The sequence below is a fragment of the Mytilus galloprovincialis genome, chromosome 1 (assembly GCF_965363235.1).
Source record: "Mytilus galloprovincialis chromosome 1, xbMytGall1.hap1.1, whole genome shotgun sequence".
In the NCBI taxonomy this organism is placed as follows: Eukaryota; Metazoa; Mollusca; class Bivalvia; order Mytilida; family Mytilidae; genus Mytilus; species Mytilus galloprovincialis.
This window is the reverse complement of record NC_134838.1, coordinates 62,755,968-62,782,609: the sequence shown is the minus strand read 5'-3', so window position 1 is coordinate 62,782,609 and position 26,642 is coordinate 62,755,968. Positions and strand designations below refer to the sequence as shown.

Below are 26,642 nucleotides of genomic sequence, written 5' to 3'. Positions count from 1 at the left end.
TATTTCATTCTGCTTTGCATGTGCTTATGTTTCAGTTTTAGTGCTTTGCTTGCATGTGCTATGCTTTTTATTTATGAACTTTTTACTTGCAATATAGCTATCATAATTTGTATGTCTCATATGTGTGTTTTATGTATCTTAATATGTGTGTTGTTATTGTTATTAATGTCGGCAAAAAGCTCTACAGAGCTTATGTTTGTATTTAATGTAACCCGACTTGAAATAAAATTTCTTATCTTTATCTTATCTAGTTAAATACAGAAAAAATGGAATTTTCTTTTTTACAAATTTACTTCTGGATACTATCTAGTGATCATAAATAAGCTTCTGTTCAAGATTGGTACAAATCCTGGATAGTTGAAGAAAGTTTAAAAAAAAAATAAAACTTAATAACCACAGAGTGAATGTAATGTTTCCTGGCAGAAAAACTAAGTCCATTTTTAGTAAAATACGGAAAAAAAGGAGTTTTATTTTTTACAAGTTTACTTTTGGATACTATCTAATGATCATAAACAAGCTTCTATTTGAGTTTGGTACAAATCCAGGATAGTTTATGAAAGTTTTTAAAATTTCAAAGACTTTAACCAGAGTGAATGTAATGTTTCCTGGTAGAAAAACTAAGTCCATTTTATAAGTTAAATACGGAAAAAATGGAATTTAATATTTTACAAATTTACTTCTGGATACTATCTAATGATTATATACAAGCTTCTGTTCAAGTTTGGTACAAATCCAGGATAGTTTACGAAAGTTATAAAAATTTCAAAAACTTTAATCACAGAGTGAATATTTGTGGACGCCCCCGACAACAATGACGACGGCGGAATGTAGGATGGCTATGTCTTGCTTTTTCGACACAAGTCAAAGGCTCAACAAAAACTTATCTGAGATTAAATATCACCAAATTTTGCCTGAAATCTGACAAGCTATCAATTACACACTGGTAGTAAGCATACCATCTTTTCTATAATTTGTTAACAAGTTTATGGAGGGTAATACGCTTGTTCTTAGGAATTGATATATACAGTTCTTAACACAATCAAATGATTATATAAGTTTTAAACTCTAGCAAATATAGATGGCACACACTTCAAATCAATCTCTCAACAGTTAGGTGTTAGAAATGATACAAATATTCCTTAGGTGCTCCTCTTAGAAATAATTGCTAGTTTTTAATTGGATATTGACTGCCAAAGGAACTCTTTCTGATACCAGTATTCAGTAACCTTCCTTTCTCACGATGATATCAATATTATGCTATATTTACACTTGATCATACATTTACACAACCGTTTTTCAACTAATTGGTTGGACAGTACATACTTTGTCACAACCTTTTTTTATATAAATTGATCTTTAAATTTATACATCACATATGTGAAGCTTGTCACTTTTTGTCCTTACTATATATTATTACTCATACATTTGTATAACCTTTTCCCATTGGTCCTTTGGCCAGTAGCCATTATGTCTAACATTAGGAGCACTTGATTTCCAATCCCATGTTTTTATTTGTGTCTGCCACTGATTTCCATAGTTTGCTTCAATGTATGGTTGAGTTGGACATGGTATCCTAACTTTTATCTCCAATAATGTTGTCCAACATAATTTAAACCTTGGAAATATATATCTGGAGAAAAAAAATATTTGATATATAATGTATGTTTTATAATATGTATTTTATAAATATAACAGACTTCATCTTATAACAAAAATTAAGAAAAGAGAAGGAAGGATAAGACCACTGCTTTGTGCACTATTGAAGAACTATTAATCTAAATCTATCTATAACCATTCTTCATATATTCACAAGACATTATAAGTCTGTCAAATAATTGTTTTTATACTTTTGAATTTTGTCTTTTAACTATATATACCATCAAACTCCAAACATTTAAAAAAAAAATGTAAATGTGCTGAAAAAAGCCTCATTTTGAGATTTTGTTTTTAACATTTCTACACGAGATCCTTCATTTTATTTAAGAAGATACTTAGTAGCAAGATGCCTTATTCAAAGATGTGGATGTGATAGAAATATCTTTCTGAGTAGATCTGTTTTTCATATTTATTTTTACTAGAAACTACACACATATAAAATGAAACATGTATGTCAAATATGATTATAATTCAGACAAGTTTATGAAATCTCATGTATGTAAACCATTGTATGACTCCTTTTGAAAGTCTGAGGAAAGGAAAGCATCAATTTTTCTATCATAAATTAAGAGGGAAGAAACTCCAGTACATTAAGTTATACATAGTTGATATGTAAATTAAAGTACAGTAGTCATACAAAAAAAATTAAAAGGCAAAACAACAGAATTTTAATGGCATTCTTAGAAATGATTAAACAAGTTACATGGTTATGGCATTGAATCAATTATGACACTTACCTAAGTTTCTCTCCAGTTTCTGTCACTGTTGCAGCATTCCACATGGAGGCATCATCTTCATAAAAGAAAAATATGTCAAGTTTCACTTCCCCAGATAGGAATGCCATTTGGTAGCTGTCTTCTACCTGTAAAATTCATTTAAAAAATCTAAAACATAAACTGAAAAAAAGAGTTTTTAATACTTTCATTTGTCATATAAGAGAAACAGAACTAAAAACAAATTTTACCTCAGACTTCACCAAAACCAAATTTTTTTCTTGGTTCTTTTTTTTGTGTCTAACACAGGTCTTAAAGGTTAATCAGAGCTTGATCTTTGGAGTTAATGCCTGTCATTTTTTTTTTAGACAGAGTGGTGGACTAAATATATTTATTTTAGTAAAGTAGTATTTTTGATATAAAAATAAAATAGGTCTTCTAAACCTTCACTATGCAAGTATTTCAGTCAGTTTTATTTGTTTGGATTTTAACTATTTGAAATTTTGTGTACATTAAATTTTTAGACATGTAAGTCGAAATATATATGCCTCCCTCTGGAATATCTTTCATATAAAGAAATGGTTTTAACTTCAAACCTTTAACTAAAAATGTTTTTAAACTATTATTTTGAAGTTTATTTAATAGCATCAACAAAAAATCCTATGCTCAGTAGGAATTCTAAAAATTTTAAATATGTCAAACATAAAGGTCCACCAAATATCACATCAATCTTTGATACAGAAGCTGAATAAAATTAAAATAAAGTTTCTGATTAACAGACTTTCAGATAAGGTCATTGCAGTATAACAACCTCTCTATATGTAGGAATATAAAAAGTGATTTTTATAATATTACATATTTTGAAATTTTTGCATGCATTTATTATTTCTATTGTTGAAAAATTGTACTGGACAAAAATTTACCAAAATTTAAAAGGTAAGTTTATATCTTTCAAAAACCTTTCCCCTCAAAATTTTAGTAAATATAAAAACATTTTTTAAATCAACAATACTTACTTTTCCAAATAAAAATCTGAGAGGAAGCCCTGCCTTTTCAAAAGCTTGAACCATTTCTGGCTTATAGTCTTTGATCCATATGCCCAAGTCTACATCCTGAGAGTAAGGGATTATATCACACTGTCGGAACCAACCTGAAATAGTTTGAAGTAAAATCTCTTTCATAATTTGTAATGTAATTGTTATTTTATGCAATTCTTATTTTCACTATTTTACTGCAGAGTCAATAAAATCTAAAATCTGAAAAGCAACTACAGTCGACTCTCTTTATCTCGAAGTCAGTCGGACCAGAGAAATATTTCGAGATACACATAGTTGGACTCAAACGAAAACCGGAAGTTTGGCAAACCAAAGGACACAACTCTTGTTTAACTTGATTAAGCTAAAAAAAAATCTGGGTGAATATGGGGAGTGGATCAATATTCTGGTATCAGATCGATGTATTTAAATGTCATGGTATTTCATTATCATAATAACATTATTTTTACTTATTCTATTGTTTTCAGTTACTATTTTTTTCCTATGGCTTTTTTCCGAGAGAGTAATTTCAAATCGTTAGTTTCGTTATTAAGGTCGGTTATAGTTGACAAATTTGTTTATTCTCGGATACATGAGATTTTAGAAAATTTAGATTTCTCTTCATTCTGTTTAATCCCATTCTTTCTTTTCAAAAGAAAATATAACAAAATTAAAGACGCCGATTAAGTAGTTTTAGATGATTATTTACGGAAGTCATAATCCTCACTTTATACGCACCCAAGCTCATTAGTATAAATCACAATTAATTGTTTTGTAAACATTTTTAAAAAAAAAACTTTTTCATGAATATTAACAATATATCACTAATTATTTAATATATAATTTCTTAGGTAAACACTCGTGGAAATAGCATGTCATAAATTAATACAGTGGTCAGTGACCGGAAATTTAATTACACATGTATTGTCAGATTAACTCTTCGATCCATTTAAATCCCAGAGGTCATGTTTTGACATATGTGTATCAGTTCGAGATAGATAATGAATTTTGAATGCTTTTGTTAACCTTGGGACATAAGTTCAGGACCACGTGAAAACTTCGACTCATCCGAAATTTCGAATCAACCGAGTTCGAGACAACAAGAGTTTACTGTATCTTGTTTACCATACATTTGGTGTAACAAACTTGGTTGTGTCCAAAACTTGAATAAGTCATGGTAATTTGTCAGTCCTGGTAAAATTCAAGATTGTTCAAGGCATTTCTGACTCTGACGAGTGGAATGATTGATTCGAAATCTATGTGAAGTGGAGTATGTTTTAAAGTTTCCACAAAGAAAACTCAACATAAACTAGTTGGTCATATTAAAGCTTGAAGTACAAGAAAATTTGAAAGGAAAAAACATATTAAGGAGGTACAGTACCAAATGCCATGACTAAAATATGGCTTGTTTAATTCTCATAAAATTTAGATAAAATATTAACTTTGACCCATTGACAAAAATATAAAATTTCAAAAATCCTGAACAACACACTTTATCAGAAAACAAGAATGTGTCCATAGTACACGGATGCCCCACTCCCACTATCATTTTCTATGTTCAGTGGACCGTGAAATTGGGGTCAAAACTTTAATTTGGAATTAAAATTAGAAAGATCATATCATAGGGAACATGTGTACTAAGTTTCAAGTTGACTATCGTAGGTGGGGCATAAAAATCATTGGACATATTGCAGCTTGACAAACACTAATTATGTTCATTGAGAAGCTTAATATTTTCTTGACAACAGAACATGATTAAAACTTTCAGCTGAGTTTTACAGAGTTATCTCCCTATAGTGTTATGTGCCACCATAAATTTGAATACAAATTCAAATATAAAATTGTGCATCACAATGAATTTCTTTAATTTGATAATTCCAAGACATTATTTTAAATCTTACCCAATGTAGTACCACTACTTATCCAGAATCTTATACCAAGACCGTCTAAAACTTTTTGTGCTGTTGATATAAGTTGTCTCGCTTTTCTTTGGAAATGTATAGCCTGTTCAGATTTGTCTCTTGGGTTTTTCAGATAGAAAGCTTCAGCTCTTGCATAGTTACATTCAATGAATTCAGAATGAGGCACTTGTTGTAGAAATGTTGTGATAGGTGATGGCACATGTAACTGGACATTGTCTATTGTCTTCTTTTGTAAATTAAACCTATAAATATATGACACATTGATAGGATCACTAACATGCTTATCAAGAAAACATAGTATAACAAATTTTTAACTGTTAATTTAAACTTACCTCAAAAGTGATTATATAACAAGTCATTATTGTATGATATTTTTATTTACTATTAGCAACAATATAGTGTTAAAGTATATGGGCTTCGAATCACACAAATGCTTTCTAACACTCATACTGATTTTGTTAGAAAGTCAATAAACACTTGAACGTATGATTTTAGTTATATAGGTTGACTAAGGTATTTCTGATATCTTATCTTCTTAACATCCTTGTTTGTTTTTTTAGGTTTGTTTTCATATGGAAAGAATGATTCTGAGAGAACTTCATTTTCTTATATAAATAAGGTCGTTAGTTTTCTCGTTTAAATTGCTTTACGTTGTCATTTTGGGGCCTTTTATAGCAGACTATGAGGTATGAGCTTTGCTCATTGTTGAAGGCCATACGGTGACCTGTAGTTGTTAATTTCTGTGTCTTTTTGGTCTCTTGTGGAGAATTGTCTCATTGGTGATCATACCACATCTTCTTTTTTATACTAAGTGTGAAAAGCAATAAAATATGTCAAGTGATATAAGCATGCATTTAAATTTATTATCTTCCTTACGGTTCATACGCTCCAGCAGTTGAACCAAAAGCTATATCTGATGTTGCAATCTGTATCTGGCTGTGCCATAGAAAGCCTGGTTTTCTGTTGTAAAATACAACAATATGAATGGTGGGTTCTGGGTATTTCATATGTTGAACAAATATATGTGTGGTTATTTTGACTGGCATTCTATTTTCTTTGGTAAGTGAATCAGGATGTTCATCTGATGAATCCACTGCTGAGAAACCATCCTGTCTTAACTTATGAACCATTAAGGACTGAAATTACAAAAAATAGAATTTTTATTAGTTGTAGAAACTATACAATATGTTATTTGATATTACCAAAATGTACTATGGATAAAAGATGACAGGCTATATATGTCACGAATAATCTATAACATCAACCCAACATCACAAACAAAAATTCATCTATTGGTCTTCTTATGCTTAATTGAAAATTTATTCTTCTGCATTTTGGATGATTTAAAGGTTGCTTGGATTTAGACATAACAAAAGACATCTAAATCAACTGAAATATGCAGAAATATGACCTATGGATGGATTTATGAATGAAGATGTGCCCATAAAAGGATCCATATTTGTGTGAACAGTTATCCATATTACTTCGAATGTATAGTTTTAAAAACAGTGACAGAAATTGTTATTTCATTGAATATCAATTCTAAATTGATCTCCATGTTCCTCAATATTAACACAAGAGTGCATATGCTGAAATGTCTGCCCTGCGTTACTGACCATTGATTTGATGTTGAAAGTATCATATGAAGGTTTTACTAAAAGTATCAAATAAATTTATCACTTTTCAAGATCTATGACAATGAGTTCAAGGTCAGCTAAATCATGAAAGACAAACATATACCGGTAGTCCGGTACATGTACACCAAATATTTTTCATTCACCATATATAGTTTTCTTAGTGCTTACTGTACTTGAAAGAGACAAATGACAAACACTTAACATTGATCAACTAACCATAAGAATGAGGTCAAGGTCCTTCCAAACTGACATGTACCCATTACAATCATTCCATAGAACACATATATGTATGACCTACTGCTTATACTATATATAGCATTTAAGAAATATACCATTTTCTCCATAATGATGTCACCCCCTTTCCTCCATAATTACGCCACCCCCTTTAATCCATAATGATGCCACCCCCTTTAGTCCATAATGATGCCACCCCCTTTAATCCATAATGATGCCACCCCCTTTAATCCATAATTACGCCACCCCCTTTAATCCATAATGATGCCACCCCCTTTAATCCATAATGATGCCACCCCCTTTAATCCATAATGACGCCTTTTGATGCCTGTGTTGATATGTTTTGACTACAGAATGTCTACAAAAAATTTGTATTCATATGAAAAGGATATTCATAAGAATATCTGACTTAAATTTATTTGATGAAATATTTGTTTTTCGCAATGCATTAATACTTTAAAGCATATTTTCAGCATTTTATTGAAAAATCCTATGCGAATCAAGTATGTAAAACGAATTTCCATTGAGGAAAGGGTTATGCACATATCTTTAACCTTATCACTTATCAATGAGGTAGATGTCAGGTGAACCCTGTCTGAAGTACATGTAGATGTTGCAAGGAACCCATATCGTCGCTGTTATGCAAAAACCTCGTATCTAAGGTTTTGATAATTTTACACCAGGCAGTAAAAACTGAAATCTTTTTATCGATTATTTAGAATTAAATATGTATGTTCCACTGTATGCGAAAATATCTGATCTTCTAACCAATCAATTACCAAGACGAGCAAAAATTTCTGCACCTATATTGTATGTTCAAAGCTTTTCATTATTTCTAAGCTATATTAGCTTTGAGAACCTAAAACTGATAAAACTTTACCTGTTATAATGTCAGCTGCCGTGCTGTGTGTTTTTCTTTTGAGATACCATATTTTCGCACAACAAAATATCTCACCAATCCGACTACATTTTTTCGTCACATGTCAGAATTTCGGGTTAATGATTGGTTAGAATATCAGATATTTTCGCATACAGTGGAACATACATATTTAATCCTAAATAATCGATAAAAAGATTTCTTCAAAAAATTGTGATAAGAGGTTTTTGCATAACAGCGACGATATACCAAATATAGTTATCCTATCACTCATAAAAATTGTATTTTTTTAAGCATTGCTGATCCATGAAAATGAGGTCAAGGATAATGAACATAAAATGGATGGAAACTTGGTAATATTAGGTATCTGCACGCAAGATATGAAGCAGCCAGGTCTTCTTACTTCTGAGATATAAGCTTTATACAAATATTATACATCACTGCTGCACGATAGTAATACATAAAGTCTTGCATACTGCTATTTTCTTTGAAAGTGAGACAAATACCTTTTAAATAAAAATAACAATTTTTCTTTAGTTTCAAATCTTTAAGTTTTTACCAATCTATGTCAAAATGTGAAATCAATGAACAGTAAATTGTATATAAATATATACACAATTGCTACATTATTTACCAAAGTTTTGGATAGGTTTCCAATGATACCAAATGTAATAACTTTGTTATTATTACACAAATAAACACAATCTTCTTTTGAGTTGGTTCCAGCTGACACTGCAGATAAGATTGAAGGCTCTAGTAGAAACAAGGGACTGTCAGTCCAGGACTTCTGCAATAACTCAACCACTATCTAAAACGTAAATATTTAAATCATAGTCTTAACCTAATTATCTTTATAGCAGTTTGTGTAAATAATCTATGCAATATTTTGGTCCAGCATGACTAAAGTGATTTAAATATCACCTTTCTAATTTATCTCTTTTATCTCAGTTAGCATAGTAATGGCTGATGACACTCCTCTTAAGTTTAAATTCACTTTCATGTTAAACTAGTAAATTTTTTCAGGTAACCATAATGTTCATTTACTTTTTCTGACATTAAGTTTCATATTTCTAATTATAAAAATATTTCATATACATTTTTATTCAATAATTATTTTTCTTAATTGATAAGACAAAATACACGGTAGATTTCAAAACTAATAGTTTTTTTTCTATACAATGTATCCTGCTGCTGGTAAATTAATATAATTAATCCTTTCCTAAATTCTAATATAAGTGGCTGTACATTTTTATTGATTAGATTTTATTAAACAACATCATGAAACAATTTGTAAAACATGAGCTCATACTGAGATACAACTTTCTATACAAATTAAATAAACTTATTCTATACTTTACCTTGCCATTATGGCTGTGGGTGTCTGCATCACCCTATAACAAATAACCAATAATAAATGTGTATCATTGTAAAACAACATGATATTATACATGACATAGGTACATGTAGATAATAAAACAAAAATTAGTATTCAATAAAATGTGTGTTCTTCAATGGTAAATGCTAACCCTATTAGAATGCAAATGTATGTTTGACATGGCCAGTTTCAGTTTTGGCTGCTTTTATAATATCCAGTGTAATATATATATACAATGTATGTGTTCCAAACAGTATGATTATTTGGACTACGTGTATGGTCTGGACCGTATGTGTACTTTTTCAAAATACTCATACGGTCAGACCGTAGGCGTACAGTCTGACTTATATTTAAGAAGTTGGTCAAGTTTATTAGATACAAATGCATATAGCAGATCAACATACAATGTAACTTAACTCTCAAATTAATATAAAAAAGTTCAATTGTACAATGTAACTGAAATAATAACTATATAATTTAACTATTTAAAAAATTCACGCTAATTGAATCTGTTAATCTTTTGTATTTAGCATGTTGATCAGTAATACATTAATTGAATTATGATCACTGAAATTGAAGATATCAGAAGTAAACATGATGTGAGAGGACAATTGTTTTAGAATATTTTGCAACTTTACAAAAAAATGCAAATGCAAAGGAACATGCATGGAGTTGAACTGTAAACATATAAATGTAAAAAATATAAAAGAGGGACGAAAGATACCAAAGGGACAGTCAAACTCATAAATCTAAAACAAACTGACAACGCCATGGCTAAAAATGAAAAAGACAAACAGAAAAACAATAGTACACATGACACAACATAGAAAACTAAAGAATAAATAACATGAACCCCACCAAAAACTAGGGGTGATCTCAGGTGCTCCGGAAGGGTAAGCAGATCCTGCAGGTTACTTGTCGTAGCAAGTGTCACCTAGGGCGAGAGTACCAAAATAGGATTCAGATATACAATTAAACAAATATTTAATTTCAATTGTTCGTTTGTTCATTTTATCCATCTAATTGTAATGATAACAATTTGTAAAACTAATAATGAAGAATGTGATAAATGTTGGTTTCTCGTACTGGACCATACGCATATACTCCTACGGTCCGACCATACGCATATGATCGGACCCCGTACGAGTATACATATACATGTACGGTCCGGACCGTACGCGTACAGTCCAAATACTCATATGGTCTGGAACATATGTATTGATAGGGAATAATGATAGAGAGAAAAAAAATGTTTATTAAAATGAATCACCTCCTTTGATCAGGTTGGTCTGTTTCATTTGGTTACATTTGTTTAGTATTGAAGTCTTAATTTTAATCAAGAATTCTGTTTTTTAATGTATTGAAGTTGTATGTAAACATAACCAGTAAAGAATTAATATGTTTTGTGTATATTTTGTGAAATTTGATTGCGGTCTTTTACCGGTATTGTTGTAATTTTGTGATATTAATTAATATGAGGCAGGCATAACCTGTGAATGGGGACGAAGTCTGTATGTCTTATTTTTTTAATTCAATCACGTTGATAAAAGAAACCGAAATACCGTACGTAACGTTCCTGATTTTGATTCTGTTGTTAGGGAATTAACTGTGACGTTCTTTAAGTTATGACGTCATATTCTATGTAAACAAACGAAACGCTTTCATCAGGTAAGGTTTTTTCATATCAAACAATTATTAAATCTTATATTTTACTAGACTGATACATATAATTTTCTTTTCAAAGTCTCATGCAAACAAGACAGATTTCTGCGCAAATGCGGGGAAAACCGGAACAGGAACTAGATCTGAAAAAAAAAGTTAACGATTTTGAGTTCATTAGTAGAATGAAAAATTCGGGAAATTTTCCCGATTTTTTTTTTTTATTGATTTTTCTACCGTAATTGGGGACTTCGTCCCCATATTATAGAGGACTTTTTTTTGTAGATGTCACATCATGTGCATGCATATGGTTTCCAATATGGAAATATGAACTGTTTGAAAAGTAACATTTGATATCTGGATCTTGTTATTAAAATTGAGATGGTCATTGTGCCTAACATTGCCTAAATATGTATTTAGTTTTCTATTATGCCTTTATCATATAAAGGTACATATCTGAATGTGCTAAGATATGTATTGGATACAAAAATTTTGAGAGATTAAGCACATAAATACAGTTACTTGGTTCGTTTGAACACAGTGAATTTATAACCTAATTTCTATGGCATTATATGGGGACGAAGTCCCCAATAACAGTAGAAAAATTAGTCAAAAAAAAAAAAATTTCATTGTACTAATGAACTCAAAATCATTCAATTTTTTTGATGTCATGTTTTGAACTCCGGCATCTGCATCTGCGCAGAAATCTACAATGTACTTCCTTTTTCTGGTCTCGTTTGTTTGAAACTTTGAGTAAAATATATATTTATCAGTCTAGTATAAAATAGGAAGGAGCGCAATACCAATTTCATTTTTAATAATTCCTTGATATGAAAAAACGTTACCTGATGATAGTGTTTCTTTGTTTACATTGCATATGACGTCATAACTTAAGTAACGTCACAACTAAAATCCCTAACAATATAACCAGAACGTTACAGTATTTCCGTTTCGTTTTTTTAACAAATATTTAAGTTACAAAAAAATAAATTCATACAGACTTTGTCCCCATTTACAGATAATGCCTGCCTCATATTATGGTCTCTTGTAGCGAAATGGAGTTGTCTCATTGCCAATCATACCACATCTTCTTATTTTTACATAACAAGAGAAATCTGAGCTCCAAACAAATATGATGTTCTCAATATCTTTCTTGTACTTTTATCCACAAATAATTCATAACTACAAATGTAAGGGGGGAAAATACTATGCCTATGGTATTTAATGTTTCTAACAAACCACATGAAACCGAACTATTTTGATTTTAAAACTGGTTTTGTGATACTTCTGAGCTATAATGGATCATGTATATAATCCTAGTTATATGGGGACGAAGTCCCCAATAACAGTAGAAAATTCAATAAAAAAAAAAATTCAGGAAAATTTCCCGAATTTTTCATTGTACTAATGAACTCAAAATCGTTCAAATTTTTTTGTGTCGTGTTTTGAAATCCCGGACCTGCGCAGAAATGTACAATGTACTTCCTTTTTCCGGTCTCGTTTGTATGAAACTTTGAGTAAAATATATATTTATCAGTCTAGTATAAAATAGGAAGGAACGTGCAATACCAATTTCATTTTTAATAATTCCTTGATAAGAAAAAACGTTACCTGATGATAGCGTTTCTTTGTTTACATTCCATATGACGTCATAATTTAAATAACGTCACAACTAAAATCCCTAACAACAGAATCAAAATCGGAGACGTTACGGTATTTCCGTTTCTTCTTTTTAACAAATATTTGAGTTACAAAAAATAATTCATACAGACTTCGTCCCCATTTACAGGTAATGCCTGCCTCATATTAAATCTATAATTTGAGAGGGAAAATTATGTCAAATTATCTCCCTTGTCACAATAACCCTGTTTATGACCAATATTCACCTGGTTTGAACTCAAATGAATCAACACAAAGAATTGGATGAATAGAAACAATGCAGCAGCAATGCAAAGGGGTTTAAGATATTTCCATCTCCTCATTATTATGGCTGTGGTGGGGCATAATTCTTTAACCCTTCAGCTGTCAAACTTTATGGTCGCTGACATTTTGAAGTACCGACGCAAATTTCATCGCTAGAAAATATTATTTGAATACAAAATAATTAGATAATTTTTATTTAATATCTACTATTCTATGTCAGTGTATTTAGATAAAAAAATTCTTATTTCATATTTGATAATGTCATTTATATCCTGTTGGAAATAAGCTTAAATTCACTGCTGACTATTTTTATCGTCGGCAACGTCACACGTGTACAAACTACCAGATGTTGACATTTGACAAAACTGTATACATGTTTTCTACAGTATAACGCAAGGAAAATGTAATCTGCTCACTGAGAAAACTGGCCATGGATAGTGAGGCCATATTGTATGGCATCAAGCTTGTCTTGGTGTGCATTGTTTGGTATATTTCCAGTGCGAGCGGAAATATTATTGGAAAGTTGGTGTTGACAGAATTTCCGTATCCTATGACAGTGACTCTCGTCCAGCTTATATCAGCAGCAGTTTATTTAGGCCCGATCCTAGGACTTCTAGGTGTCCCTCACACAGGCAATGTTCCCAAAAGATATTATTTCACCATGATTATTCCACTGGCATTAGGCAAATTCTTGTCATCACTATCTTCTCATGTCAGCATCTGGATAGTTTCCGTTTCATATGCCCATACTGGTAAGTATATATAACGAAACCATACAGTATATAACAGTCATTGGTGATAATGAAAGTAAATAATGGTTACATTTTATTTTAATGCACAATTAAACTGTATATTATATACTGTGTATCCTGCTCAAAACAACACCATTACTACATAAGTACAAATTGTAAACAATTGTCATTTGTATCCTTGTTTGTGTTGTTCATCAACTACATTTATATGTACATGTAATTAAAATCAATATGGCTTATCTTCATATACTGTTTGCACATGTACTTTACGTAGAAAAAAGAAGATGTGGTATGATTGCCAATGAGACAACTATCCACAAAAGACCAAAATGACACAGACATTAACAACTATAGGTCACTGTACGGCCTTCAACAATGAGCAAAGCCCATACCGCATAGTCAGCTATAATAGGCCCCGATAAGTCAATGTAAAACAATTCAAACGAGAAAACTAGGCCTTATTTATGTAAAAAAATGAACGAAAAACAAATATGTAACACATAAACAAACGACAACCACTGAATTACAGGCTCCTGATTTGGGACAGGCACATACATAAATAATGTGGCGGGGTTAAACATGTTAGCGGGATCCCAACCCTCCCCCTAACCTTGGACAGTGGTACATTTATAACAGTACAACATAAGAACGAACTATAAAAATCAGTTGAAAAAGGCTTAACTCATCAGATGGACAAAAATACAAGTGAACGTGTATGTCACATTGTGTGTTGTCTTTACACATTCAAGCTACATTGTATAAATAAGTTATTACTATAAAAAAAATAGTTTAAAAACATTTAATACATATTTTGGTTAAAAACTTGTAAAGTTTTCTGTAGTTGATTTTGTTGAGGAGCATGCATGACCATAAATGTTGATGTATATATTTTATGTAGTTGTTTTTTGGTATTTGAATTGGTGGCTAGCTGTCTCAGATGTAAAAGTGTACTATCCCACATCTCATTTTGTTCATGAGGATAATTAATACAAAAATACAATCTAGCCATTAAAAACATAGATACATGTAAAAGGAGATGTTGTATGAGTGCCAATGAGACAACTCTCCATCCCAGTCAAAACAACTAGTATGAAAACATTCAAATTTCAAACGAGGAAGCCAACAGTCTAATCTTACATGTCTTATATTCCATATAAAAACAAGAAACATTAATGAACCACATCAACAAACAACAACTACATGTACCATGACTACTGAATGCTTGTATTTATAAACTAATGAATGTAAACATGGTAAAATCGTATAAAATAAAATTTCTCATGGTCTTATTGAATGTTAGCATAGATTACATGTAAATTATAAAGTAGTGAAAGAAAACGCTTGTTTTCAAATCACAATTCATCATGATTCATTTAACCATGCAATATAAAGAAAAGTTATCGAGGAAATGGATAAACAATTAGCCACAGATGTTAAGCTGCTGAAAATGAATTTATTTAACAAAAGAAATTCTACATTAGTAAATGGCTACAAGAAATATCATACTTATAGCAACCATGTACAGAACACATTAAATAGGGCTTTTCGATATCCTCCAAAATGTCAGAAATAATTTTCTGTTAATTTCACATTTTGGACATTCCATTGCTTGTACAAATGTACATGAAGCTTGAACACTAACATAAATCATTTGAACATACATGTCAATGCATGTAGCACAAAATGAAAAAATAAGATTTATTTATTCCCATATATATATTAATACCTTAAGCTTTTAAATTAATAACATGTTTATAATTTTCAGTGAAAGCCACCTTGCCATTATTTACTGTTGTTCTTTCAAGAGTTCTGCTTGGGGAAACACAAACATTGCCAGTAAGTCAAATTGTAATATATGACTACTATTTTTTTTCCGCACCACAATACATACATTACTTGTACAGTACTGTGTAGGAATTAAGGACCAAAAAGGGGCCAAAACAATCATTTTTGTAGTTTCTGGACAATAATTTGTGTGTAAGTTTATGGATCTCAAGGTTCCATATCACTAAAGGAAGGCTGGGATTGAGCTTCGAGGTAATTGCCCAATTTATGCATGAATGAGGGGCCAAAAACAAGCATTTTTCTAGTTTCAAGACAATAACTTGTTTTTAAGAGTATGGATCTCTCTGAAATTGTACTACAAAGGAAATGCAATTAGTGTGGGGATAATTGCTCCAAGGGGGGATTCAAAAGTTTGGGGGATGATTAATGCATTCAAATTTTGTTAAGGGGTTCAAATTTTTTTTTTTATCAAGAAGAATCTTTAATTGCACAGTATTGTGCAATAGATTTGTATGATCTTGACATTTACTTTGTGTCAGAAACTTATACTATGTCAAAAATTTAATCACAATCCAAATTCAGACAGTATCAAGCTTGAATATTGTTCAAATTTGCCCTAACTGCTCAGGGTTTAACATCTGCGGTCTGTATCAGTCTGTGTTTAGCAAAGCAATTTATTCTATCCTACATTTAAGAGATATCATTTTGCTCATCATTGTATTATTAACAGAATTATCAAGTATATTATTTTATTCTTTTTTCCAAGGTATATTTATCATTACTGCCTATCATAGGAGGTGTTATCATTGCTACATTAACAGAAGTATCATTTGAGTTTATGGGATTACTCAGTGCTCTTGGTGCTACACTAGGATTCTCATTAATGACTATTTTCTCTAAAAAGGTAAGTCCATGTATTATTAATTCATGTATATTCAATGCATTTAATCATGTTAATATGACAGGGTAAAGTTTTGCCCCTCCAATCACCCTGTTTCAGTTTAAAACTTAATCAATATCCATCTCCTCTGCAGACAAAAATGTGCTTTTTGTGGTGGCCTCAACAATTGTTTTTAAGTTCATGGTTTGGTCTTTTAAACATGTTAAATGGGAACAAAGGCTAAGGAAAAAATATATTGTTCAAAGTATTTTTCAGCATCGACATATCTTATTTCCATGATATTATATGTATTTGATACATGTACAAAGTCATAGACCTTTGTCATAGACCTTTGTCATAGACCTTTGTACATTGACTTTTGCATAGTTTATTATCATTTACATGTGTGAAAATTTGTGTTTGGTCAATAAACATGTAACATTATAAATTGTAAATTTCATCTTGGTATTTAGATAAAAGAAGATGTGGTATGAGTGCCAATGAGACAATTCTCCATCAATTGTTTGATTTAAACTGCCTGAATTACCCCGTACTTGAATGAATCCATCAAATGCCGTTGACATAATATTCTTTTTTTTTCAGTGTCTACATGAAACTGGCCTTCATCATTTACGACTACTAGTGTTACTGTGTAGAATATCTGCTTTATGTTTCTTTCCTGTTTGGTTGATATTTGATTTTAGAAAAATTATTTCCAGTGATGATACAGTAGTAAGTAAACATGTACTGGATACGATACATGTATGGATTCTTAAAAATTAAAAAGAAAAGCAAATTTATATAAGCATGTTATTGTTGATATTGTAACTTCTACATAAGGATTCCCTATGTACAATTATTACAGGCAGGCTGAAGCGTGATAGCAACATTTTTTCAAACATTTCCCTGCATGATTGCTCATTTCAACATTAAGATATTTTCACATATGAGATCAGTGATATTGTTTGCCTCAAATTACAGCCGAAATTCTGCCTTTTCCCCTAGAGAAAATTCCCAATTACTAAAAAAAGTGGCTTAAAATTCCTCCCAAAAAAGTTTACATTTTCCCAAAACAGTGATGGCATTGGTAGTAATGTTTGTAAATATCGTATTCATGTTATTATTTTGATATAAGAAAGCGCTTTTGAGATCCAGTTTTCTGATCAGAATCATCATGGTGTTTGTAACACATGATTTTCAATGCATTAAGTACCATCATTGTTTTGGTTTCTTTCCCCTCTCCGAAAAGTATCTTTCAGGTTGAGGAAGTACACCACTAATTAATGGCCCCATTGCTTTCTATGTTAAATTCCTCAATTTCGAGTGGTCACAGCTCCTTTATCTTAAGTTCAAATAAAGTGACAATCATTGCATGTCAAAGCAACACCTTCTGGTGTCCTGTACTCAAAAAATCAACATACCTTACATTGCATATAAGAAAGAACTGGTTCCCGGAACTTCGGATGTACCAAAACAGGTACTTCCGATCTGACAAAAAGGCAAAATGTACCCTCCTTTTTAAATTTCATGCCATTTTTTTATTATTCAAATTTATCAGTCAAAAATTGTTCTGCAATGATCACCAGTCATGCAGCTTTCATTTGATACCAAAATTAATAAAATATTCTAAATATATTGAAAGTTATGTCCATGTGTAGGAACTATTTTGTGTTAAATATGTACTACTTTCTGGTATGTGCTTTCTGGCCGGGCCTGAATTAGTGGTGTTACACCTATAACAGAACCAAATTTGCTATATTGACTTGAGCATTACTTTATTTCATTCTATGATCTATTTCAAGCAATAAAAAACATATAAAGCTTTAGTCCAAATACTATTTTATTAATTTTAAGCTCAAATTCGACTGGTAGTAACATATGGGTTATTCAAAGAAAACTGCATATGGATATTACCATTGGCCAATATACCTTTTTAGCTCACCTGGCCCGAAGGGCCAAGTGAGCTATTCCCATCACTTTGCGTCCGGCGTCCGTCGTCGTCGTCCGTTGTCGTCCGTCGTCGTCCGTCGTCGTTAACTTTTACAAAAATCTTCTCCTCTGAAACTACTGGGCCAAATCAAACCAAACTTGGCCACAATCATCATTGGGGTATCTAGTTTAAAAAATGTGTGGCGTGACCCGGTCAACCAACCAAGATGGCCGCCACGGCTAAAAATAGAACATAGGGGTAAAATGCAGTTTTTGGCTTATAACTCAAAAACCAAAGCATTTAGAGCAAATCTGACGTGGGGTAAAAATGTTTATCAGGTCAAGATCTATCTGCCCTGAAATTTTCAGATGAATCGGTCAATCGGTTGTTGGGTTGCTGCCCCTGAATTGGTAATTTTGAGGAAATTTTGCTGTTTTTGGTTATTATCTTGAATATTATTATAGATAGAGGTAAACTGTGAACAGCAATAATGTTCAGCAAAGTAAGATCTACAAATAAGTCCACATGACCAAAATGGTCAGTTGACCCGTTTAGGAGTTTTTGCCCTTTATAGTCAATTTTTAACCATTTTTCGTTAAAGTAATCTTTTACAAAAATCTTCTCCTCTGAAACTACTGGGCCAAATTAATCCAAACTTGGCCACAATCATCTTTGGGGTATCTAGTTTAAAAAATGTGTGGCATGACCTGGTCAACCAACCAAGATGGCAGCCACGGCTAAAAACAGAACAAAGGGGTAAAATGCAGTTTTTGGCTTATAACTCAAAAACCAAAGCATTTTGAGGAAATCTGACATGGGATAAAAATGTTTATCAGGTCAAGATCTATCTGCCCTGAAATTTTCAGATGAATCGGTCAATCGGTTGTTGGGTTGCTGCCCCTGAGTTGGTAATTTTTAGGAAATTTTGCTGTTTTTGGTTATTATCTTGAATATTATTACAGATAGAGATAAATTGTAAACAGCAATAATGTTCAGCAAAGTAAGATCTACAAATAAGTCAACATGACCAAAATGGTCAGTTGACCCCTTAAGGAGTTATTGCCCTTTATAGTCAATTTTTAACAATTTTCATTAATTTGGTAAATTTATGTAAATTTTTACCAAATATAGTTCTCTGTTACTAATGGGCAAAGTTCATTATAGATATAATTGTAAGAAGCAAAATCGTTCAGTAAAGAAAGAACTTCAAACACATCACCATCACCAAAATACAATTTTGTCATGAATCCATTTGTGTCCTTTGTTTAATATGCACATAGACCAAGGTGAGCGACACAGGCTCTTTAGAGCCTCTAGTTTATTCAAAATATTATTGTTTTATTTATTTATTTCTATTAGGAAAGCTATGTGCTAACTAATAGTCATATTTGTATCAGAGGTTCTTCATTAAATAAAAATATATCAGTTTAAACTTGAGACATAAATGAGAAATTATCCCCCCTTTTTTCTTGAAACTGGAAAAGGGCTTTTTTTTTGTATATACCGTAATACTGTGGTAAAACATAGATTAATAAGAGCAATTTATATATCCCTCAGCTAGATAACTTGCTAAACTGGTTCAAAATTGCATGTACAGTGAGATTTTAGAATTCTTATATGAGTATGTACCATTTGCCTTGATTGTAAAAGGCTACCATAAGAAAAACAAAAAAACTTGAAAAATCATAAGATTATTTTGACCAAGAGCTATTTTGTTCCACATACAAGTCATAAAATACTTGTTTTATTGATTTCAATCAGAAAAAATGCAAAAATAAGAACTTGGAGTCAAGTCTTAACTGCATGCATGCTGTATGACCATAAAAGGCTAACATACTTGAGTATGCCAATTTAAGAGCTTAAATTTCCCATAAGCAGGACGGTTGACCAAAAAAAGATGATTAAACATGATTACTAACATCAAATTGGACTTATTTTCATTGGAATAGGTACAACTTTTAAAAATTGGATTTCTGGTGATTCTCTGTAATAGGAAGTACACCACTAATTAATGGCCCCATTGCTTTCTATGTTAAATTCCTCAATTTCGAGTGGTCACAGCTCCTTTATCTTAAGTTCAAATAAAGTGACAATCATTGCATGTCAAAGCAACACCTTCTGGTGTCCTGTACTCAAAAAATCAACATACCTTACATTGCATATAAGAAAGAACTGGTTCCCGGAACTTCGGATGTACCAAAACAGGTACTTCCGATCTGACAAAAAGGCAAAATGTACCCTCCTTTTTAAATTTCATGCCATTTTTTTATTATTCAAATTTATCAGTCAAAAATTGTTCTGCAATGATCACCAGTCATGCAGCTTTCATTTGATACCAAAATTAATAAAATATTCTAAATATATTGAAAGTTATGTCCATGCGTAGGAACTATTTTGTGTTAAATATGTACTACTTTCTGGTATGTGCTTTCTGGCAGGGCCTGAATTAGTGGTGTTGCACCTTGAAAATGTCTGACAACCAAAATATACATGAAAAAAAACAGTGCAAAAAAGACAGTAAAAGGTCAGCAAAAAATCTGAGATGTGTTTAGAATAAAAAATACAAATTTCCCAATTTCAATAAAAAAATATGCAATTTTCCCAATAAAAAATGGTAGAGGTAGTTATGAAAAAAGACAACAATATCACTGGAGATGAAGTTTTTGATATAATTTTAATTCAAATAAAAGCTAAAAACTTACATATGATAATGTTATCAGAAGAATTAAATATCTAAGTATATTTTACCGGTAGTTAGGCCATAAAAAAGAATATGTTTGTTTGCCCTAACACTACCTACCCAGAAATAGCTGCCTACTCAAAATCTTTTATTGCCTTGAAGAAAAGTTTTTTTTACTTGGATCTGCATGACAAAAAAAAACATCCTACACTTCTATTTCTCTTCTTTTTTTTAAAAAAAAAAGACATTGCCTCCCTACCTACCCACTGTCTCTACTTTTGAGTAGGGTTTGGGCAAACTAAAATATTTTTAAGTGTGGCCTTAAGACCAAGAATCAGCAATACATTCATAGAAAATCTTGGTCAAAGAAATGTTTTTGCAATTGATTTTAAACACTTCAAATTTGATTTTCAATTTTGTCAACCACTTGAACCAGTATATTGAATAATATATAATAACTATGATGGTGTCTAAATTATGTATTTTCATTACAGGTAGAGGGAAAGTCTCTGGCCACCCCAGTATTATTATTGTTTTTTGATGGCTTGTTCAGCATGTTACAGAATGTATTTGCCTTCACTGTTCTGGCTATGGTATCTACATTGAGTTATGCTGTAGCTAATGCCACAAAGAGAGTGGTTATTATTGGTGCTTCTCTGTTCGTTTTACAGAACCCTATTACTATGTCTAATTTTATTGGAATGATGATTGCAATATTTGGGGTGTTAGTTTATAACAAGGTTAGTATGGAAAAACATGTATTTGTTTAGTTTGTATGTCCTGCCTTTGATCATATGAAGACATTAGGTTTTCCAGTCTGTCCGTCTGTTTTTGGTCTGTTGCTCACCACCTAGGTTAAATTTTAGGTACAAATGTAAGAGCCAGAGGAAATATGTCTAATAGGCAAACATTCTTGATGTTATTATTGGGAGGAGAATTAGATATTTTTATTTTTGAAATCTGTCGATACAAGATCAGCATCATCTTTGAGTTTAAATGACTTAATTATTTTGTTGTTTCTTGTTGACAAATAGATTTCAAAACTTAATATTAAATTGAAGAATTTCAACATTATTAAATATGAACAATTTATGGCTTGACCATATTTGAATCTAAAGTAGTCATGACCAAGAAAGTTTTCATTCCAAGAAAATAAATATTTTTGATTAAGGGGAGACAACTATCAGTTAATAGTTCAGTAAGTTGTGTGGTGATATCTCTGCTTTAAAAGCTTTTTAAAAAATGTGGTGCACACTGAATAACCTGTGTAGTGGTTATTTTAAAGTGTGCACCACATCTTTTATGTCATTTCGAAAAGACATATAAAATATTACAGTTATTTCTTATAATTTAATTCTAAATTCCATTTTGAACCCGAGTAAACCATGAAAAAACGTTGATAATGTCACGGTCACATGACTGAATTATGTCTATGAGCCATAATGGAGCCATAATGGATGTAACGCATCTTCCAAAATTAAATTATTGGATGATATAATAATTTTTTTTACATTTAAAAATGTATATCCATTCTTTATTTGTCTTGATCAAAGTCTTTCATTCTTTCTTTTTTTGATTCTGAAGCTTATTCTTCAAATGCAGAGGGGTTAATTTCCAATACTTTTTGCCTTCATTTTTCATAAGAATTGTAAAATAATTCCTTTGTTATAAATCCCTTAAGCAAGCTACTTAAAGGGGCACTAGCTGACAAATTCATGTTCACCGATTTTAATCGAATTTTCATATTTGATTTATAACAATGTAAAACATTTATCCAAACTATTATAAGTCTAACATAAACAATTACAAAGGCACAGGCATGAAAAACTGTAGCTTCGTTTCGTGTGTATTTTAGTCTGTACGCCGTCTAAATAATTATCGAGTTGACCTCTAAAGTCATCTGATGACCATATAAGCGATATAAACATAAGTATAGATATAAATAGATTAAGCAAACTTGTGCTGTTGGATTATTCAAGGTCTATTCAATTTCATATTATGTATAGATGAAAAATAAATGTTTATCATCGTTTTTACCTGTATAAGAATGATATTTTGTGGATCGAATCAGTCAATCAAATGATTTACCTTTGTTTCACTTTCAATTTCGACATTCTTTTCCTTTAAATAACAATTCAAGTTTTATCCTTTTCAAGCTAAGGGGTTAAATTGAAGTTCACATGGATACAGATTCAATGAGGTAGAATTATTCACTTGCAAGTGAATAATTCATGATCAATGGTTTTTGGCTTATTTTGACAAAATTAAACTATACTGGCTGCTAAAAGCGAATTATTATTTCACTTTTTGCATTTCATTAATCAATGTTAATGATTGAGCAAAAAAAAAATATACATTAGATTTTTTATATATCTCGTAGCTAGTGCCCCTTTAAACTTTTTAGTCTGTTCTATGCCTCCAACTTTTTTTTCTTTTTCAAGAAAGACCTCCTAATTTTTTCCAAACTACTGAACAAAATAAGTATTAGGAATTTTTAATAATTATGATGGTCTGTATTATATTTTTCTATTTTAATTTTCTAGGCAAAATTTGACCATAATCGAGAGAGAAAGAGACAACAAATTTTGCCACAAATTCAAAGTGAAAGCAGCATTAAAACACTTTTAAATAGTAACTTTTCATATTCAAAGAGTGGGCCTAATTTACATAATAATGAACACAATGTATAAAAAAAAGTGAAAGAGGGAATTCAGGAGTTTTAGATTTATATATTAATTCATGAGTCAGAATTTGAGATGTAGAGATGTTCTGCATTTTCAAATTTTTATATGTATCCAGAGGAAATTATTTACAAATACTGGGACCTTGCATTTTTGTTTTTGAACTTGTAAATAAATAGAAAGTGAAATTTGTTATGAGAAATAAACAAGTGTGTGTAAAGTATCATAGGAAAAATGATAAGTGTTTTGGTATGTATTTGCATGTGGCAAATTATTTTATTATATATGTACTTTTTATTCCCTTTATACTCTCTTTCAGGCACAATTCATCTTTTTATTATTGTCTTTTTGCATCTATTTACAATTTCAGGTTGGCACTTAACATTAAATTTTATCTTTTTCTAGAAAGGAAAAAAAAACATACTAAAACTTTTCTAATGATTGCCCTGAACTTGACAAGTTACTGTTCTTGTTTGCATGCTGACTTCATAAACTTCTCAGTTTATATTTATCTTTTCGTTCAGTTGATGTTATTTTTTGTTTTAAAACCAAATGTATATATAATAAATGCGTGAGTGTACTTATAAATAATGTATATCTTTTTTGCAAGGTCTAATTATAAACACATTAAAAAATATTTGTAATTAACTCTGGTCATAAATAAGATATTACTTCTAAAGAAAATGTTCCTAACTTTTTGAGAGCAATGCTTATGTAAATTTGGTGGCTAATTGATATAATGGAATGTTTTGTAACTACATGTACCTGTGGCTATACAAATTCCGATCACAGTAGTATTTGAATATGTAAATAAGATGTGGTAGGATTGCCAATAAGACAACTTCGCCAATGAATTTATTGTGTTTCATTAAAATTTGAACAAACATTTCAGGCTTAATGCTGATAATTGTACAAGTAATAGTATAAGGCACCGTAACATGTAATTTTATACTGAGAGCTGTGAGACTTGCCAAAAAATTATATTAAGTGCCAATTTTATTTGATCAAGAACACATGAAAGCTATAATGATGAACACTATAACAATGTTGAACATTTTAATTTCTACTTATTACTTGAGTAAACTGTTTGGCATGTACTATATTTTCAGGCTATCATATTTTCCCCCACTGATACACATAATTGATATGGCTTCTACTAAAGAAATCCCCATTTGGAGCTAATGCGTTTAGAGACCTCTTACATGTATGTCAGTATACCTTTACTATATAACCTTAACTGTTTGATATGCTTATATTCTCACTTTCAGGCTAAATATGACCAAAACCAAGCAAAAAAGAGAGAGACAATTCTTCCTTATATTCGTAGTGACTCGAATCTCAATGCACTTTATAAAGGTAGTCTTCCTCATTCCAAAAGTATGTCTAATCTACGGGAAAATGGATATGTCCATCCGGATGATCATATATTGTTACAGAATAATATTCAAATGGACCATGTGACGTTGCTTCCACCAATGAAAGATGATAAAGAAAGAGGTAGTTTTGGACTTTCAGATTTGCATTCCAGAGGAGTTCATCATGTGTGATATAAATATTTTTATGTAATTTACGCAATGCTGATAGATTTTTCTCTTAAGAAACCATTTGATTTTTATTGTTTCCATCAATTATGTACTCATTTGAGGTAGATTTTTTTCTAAACTGCGATAAAGAAAAAAATTATAATAGCATTATTTTGCAGCCATTGTGTTAAAAGTCAAACCTGTCCAGTGTCCAAACAGAACTCCTTGTGTACTTTAGTACAGTTTTTATTTAAATCAGAATTTTTGAAAGAATTAACTAAACAGTTATTACCTTGGGTAAACCAGATACATTAATATATTATTTTGCTCAAGTTTATAACTGTGATCATTTATTTATTAAGTATTTTTTAGCAGCATATTTTTTGGACCAACGTTTAATTTTTAAATTCTACAATTACTACATAATCATGTGCATGAAGATTGGTGCAGAAAGGATCGTACTTGTATAGACTTTACAATTTGTTAATTATTTTAGATGATAAAAATTTGTGGAAAAAACAGTTTAGTGTTAGTCTGAGTGCAGTTTCAAATGAATTATTATATACTGCAAACATTTAGTTTCTGTCACTGTGATAAAACAATGAAATTGGTGATAAAATAGTTACCCATTAGTGGCCTTCAGCTGTTTTCTGCTCTTGGGTGGGGTTGTTGTCTCTTTGACAGCTTCCCCATTTCCATTCTCAATTTCATTTGGTTTATCAGCTATGATGTTTTTCTTCTACTTCTGGTAATTGTTTATGATGATGCAACATGATTACTAACATATCAATTTTTATAGCATTGAATATCATTTGTTTGAACAAAAGGGTGCAGGAATTCATTTGATAAAAGATATCTGCATACTTATTTAATAACTTATCATAGAATTATTGATGTTATATTATCTTCATTGACTTTAGCTTTCTATCAATTATGTTCTGATCGAAATTGAAATATATGATAATTTTCAAGCTTTCTGGAATCTCACCTTCAGTATTATGAGTTTATTGTCATATGGAATTCACCATACTTGTAATTAGAATGCATTGTTGTTATGCCCACCTACGATAGTAGAGGGGCATTATGTTTTCTGGTCTGTGCCTCAGTTCGTCCGTTCGTTCGTCCGTTCGTTCGTCCCGCTTCAGGTTAAAGTTTTTGGTCAAGGTAGTTTTTGATGAAGTTGAAGTCCAATCAATTTGAAACTTAGTACACATGTTCTCTATGATATGATCTTTCTAATTTTAATGTCAAATTAAAGTATTGACCCCAATTTCATGGTCCACTGAACAAAGAAGAAGATAGTGTGAAGCTCAGGTTAAAGTTTTTGGTCAAGGTAGTTTTTGATGAAGTTGAAGTCCAATCAACTTGAAACTTAGTACAC

The 26,642-nt window shown here is 31.0% G+C and overlaps 2 protein-coding genes across 2 annotated transcripts; one reads left to right on the top strand and one right to left on the bottom strand.

The window, feature by feature from the left end:
- Positions 1 to 255: 255 nt before the first annotated feature.
- On the bottom strand, positions 256 to 13,143 carry LOC143080773 (ribitol-5-phosphate transferase FKTN-like). Its single transcript, XM_076256801.1, has 8 exons — positions 12,994 to 13,143; positions 9,432 to 9,464; positions 8,708 to 8,881; positions 6,202 to 6,461; positions 5,305 to 5,567; positions 3,386 to 3,519; positions 2,394 to 2,518; positions 256 to 1,630 (listed from the first exon to the last, which is right to left on the bottom strand). The coding sequence occupies exons 1-8, from the start codon at positions 13,087 to 13,089 to the stop codon at positions 1,414 to 1,416; spliced, it is 1,302 nt and encodes a 433-aa protein (XP_076112916.1). The 5' UTR covers positions 13,090 to 13,143; the 3' UTR covers positions 256 to 1,413.
- A 196-nt stretch (positions 13,144 to 13,339) lies between these two features.
- Positions 13,340 to 25,646, top strand: LOC143080765 (solute carrier family 35 member E1 homolog). The gene is made up of 6 exons (XM_076256791.1): positions 13,340 to 13,782; positions 15,548 to 15,618; positions 16,334 to 16,471; positions 17,051 to 17,179; positions 21,552 to 21,797; positions 25,007 to 25,646. Exons 1-6 carry the CDS (start codon positions 13,461 to 13,463, stop codon positions 25,283 to 25,285), a joined length of 1,185 nt encoding a protein of 394 aa, XP_076112906.1. The 5' UTR covers positions 13,340 to 13,460; the 3' UTR covers positions 25,286 to 25,646.
- Positions 25,647 to 26,642: the final 996 nt, after the last annotated feature.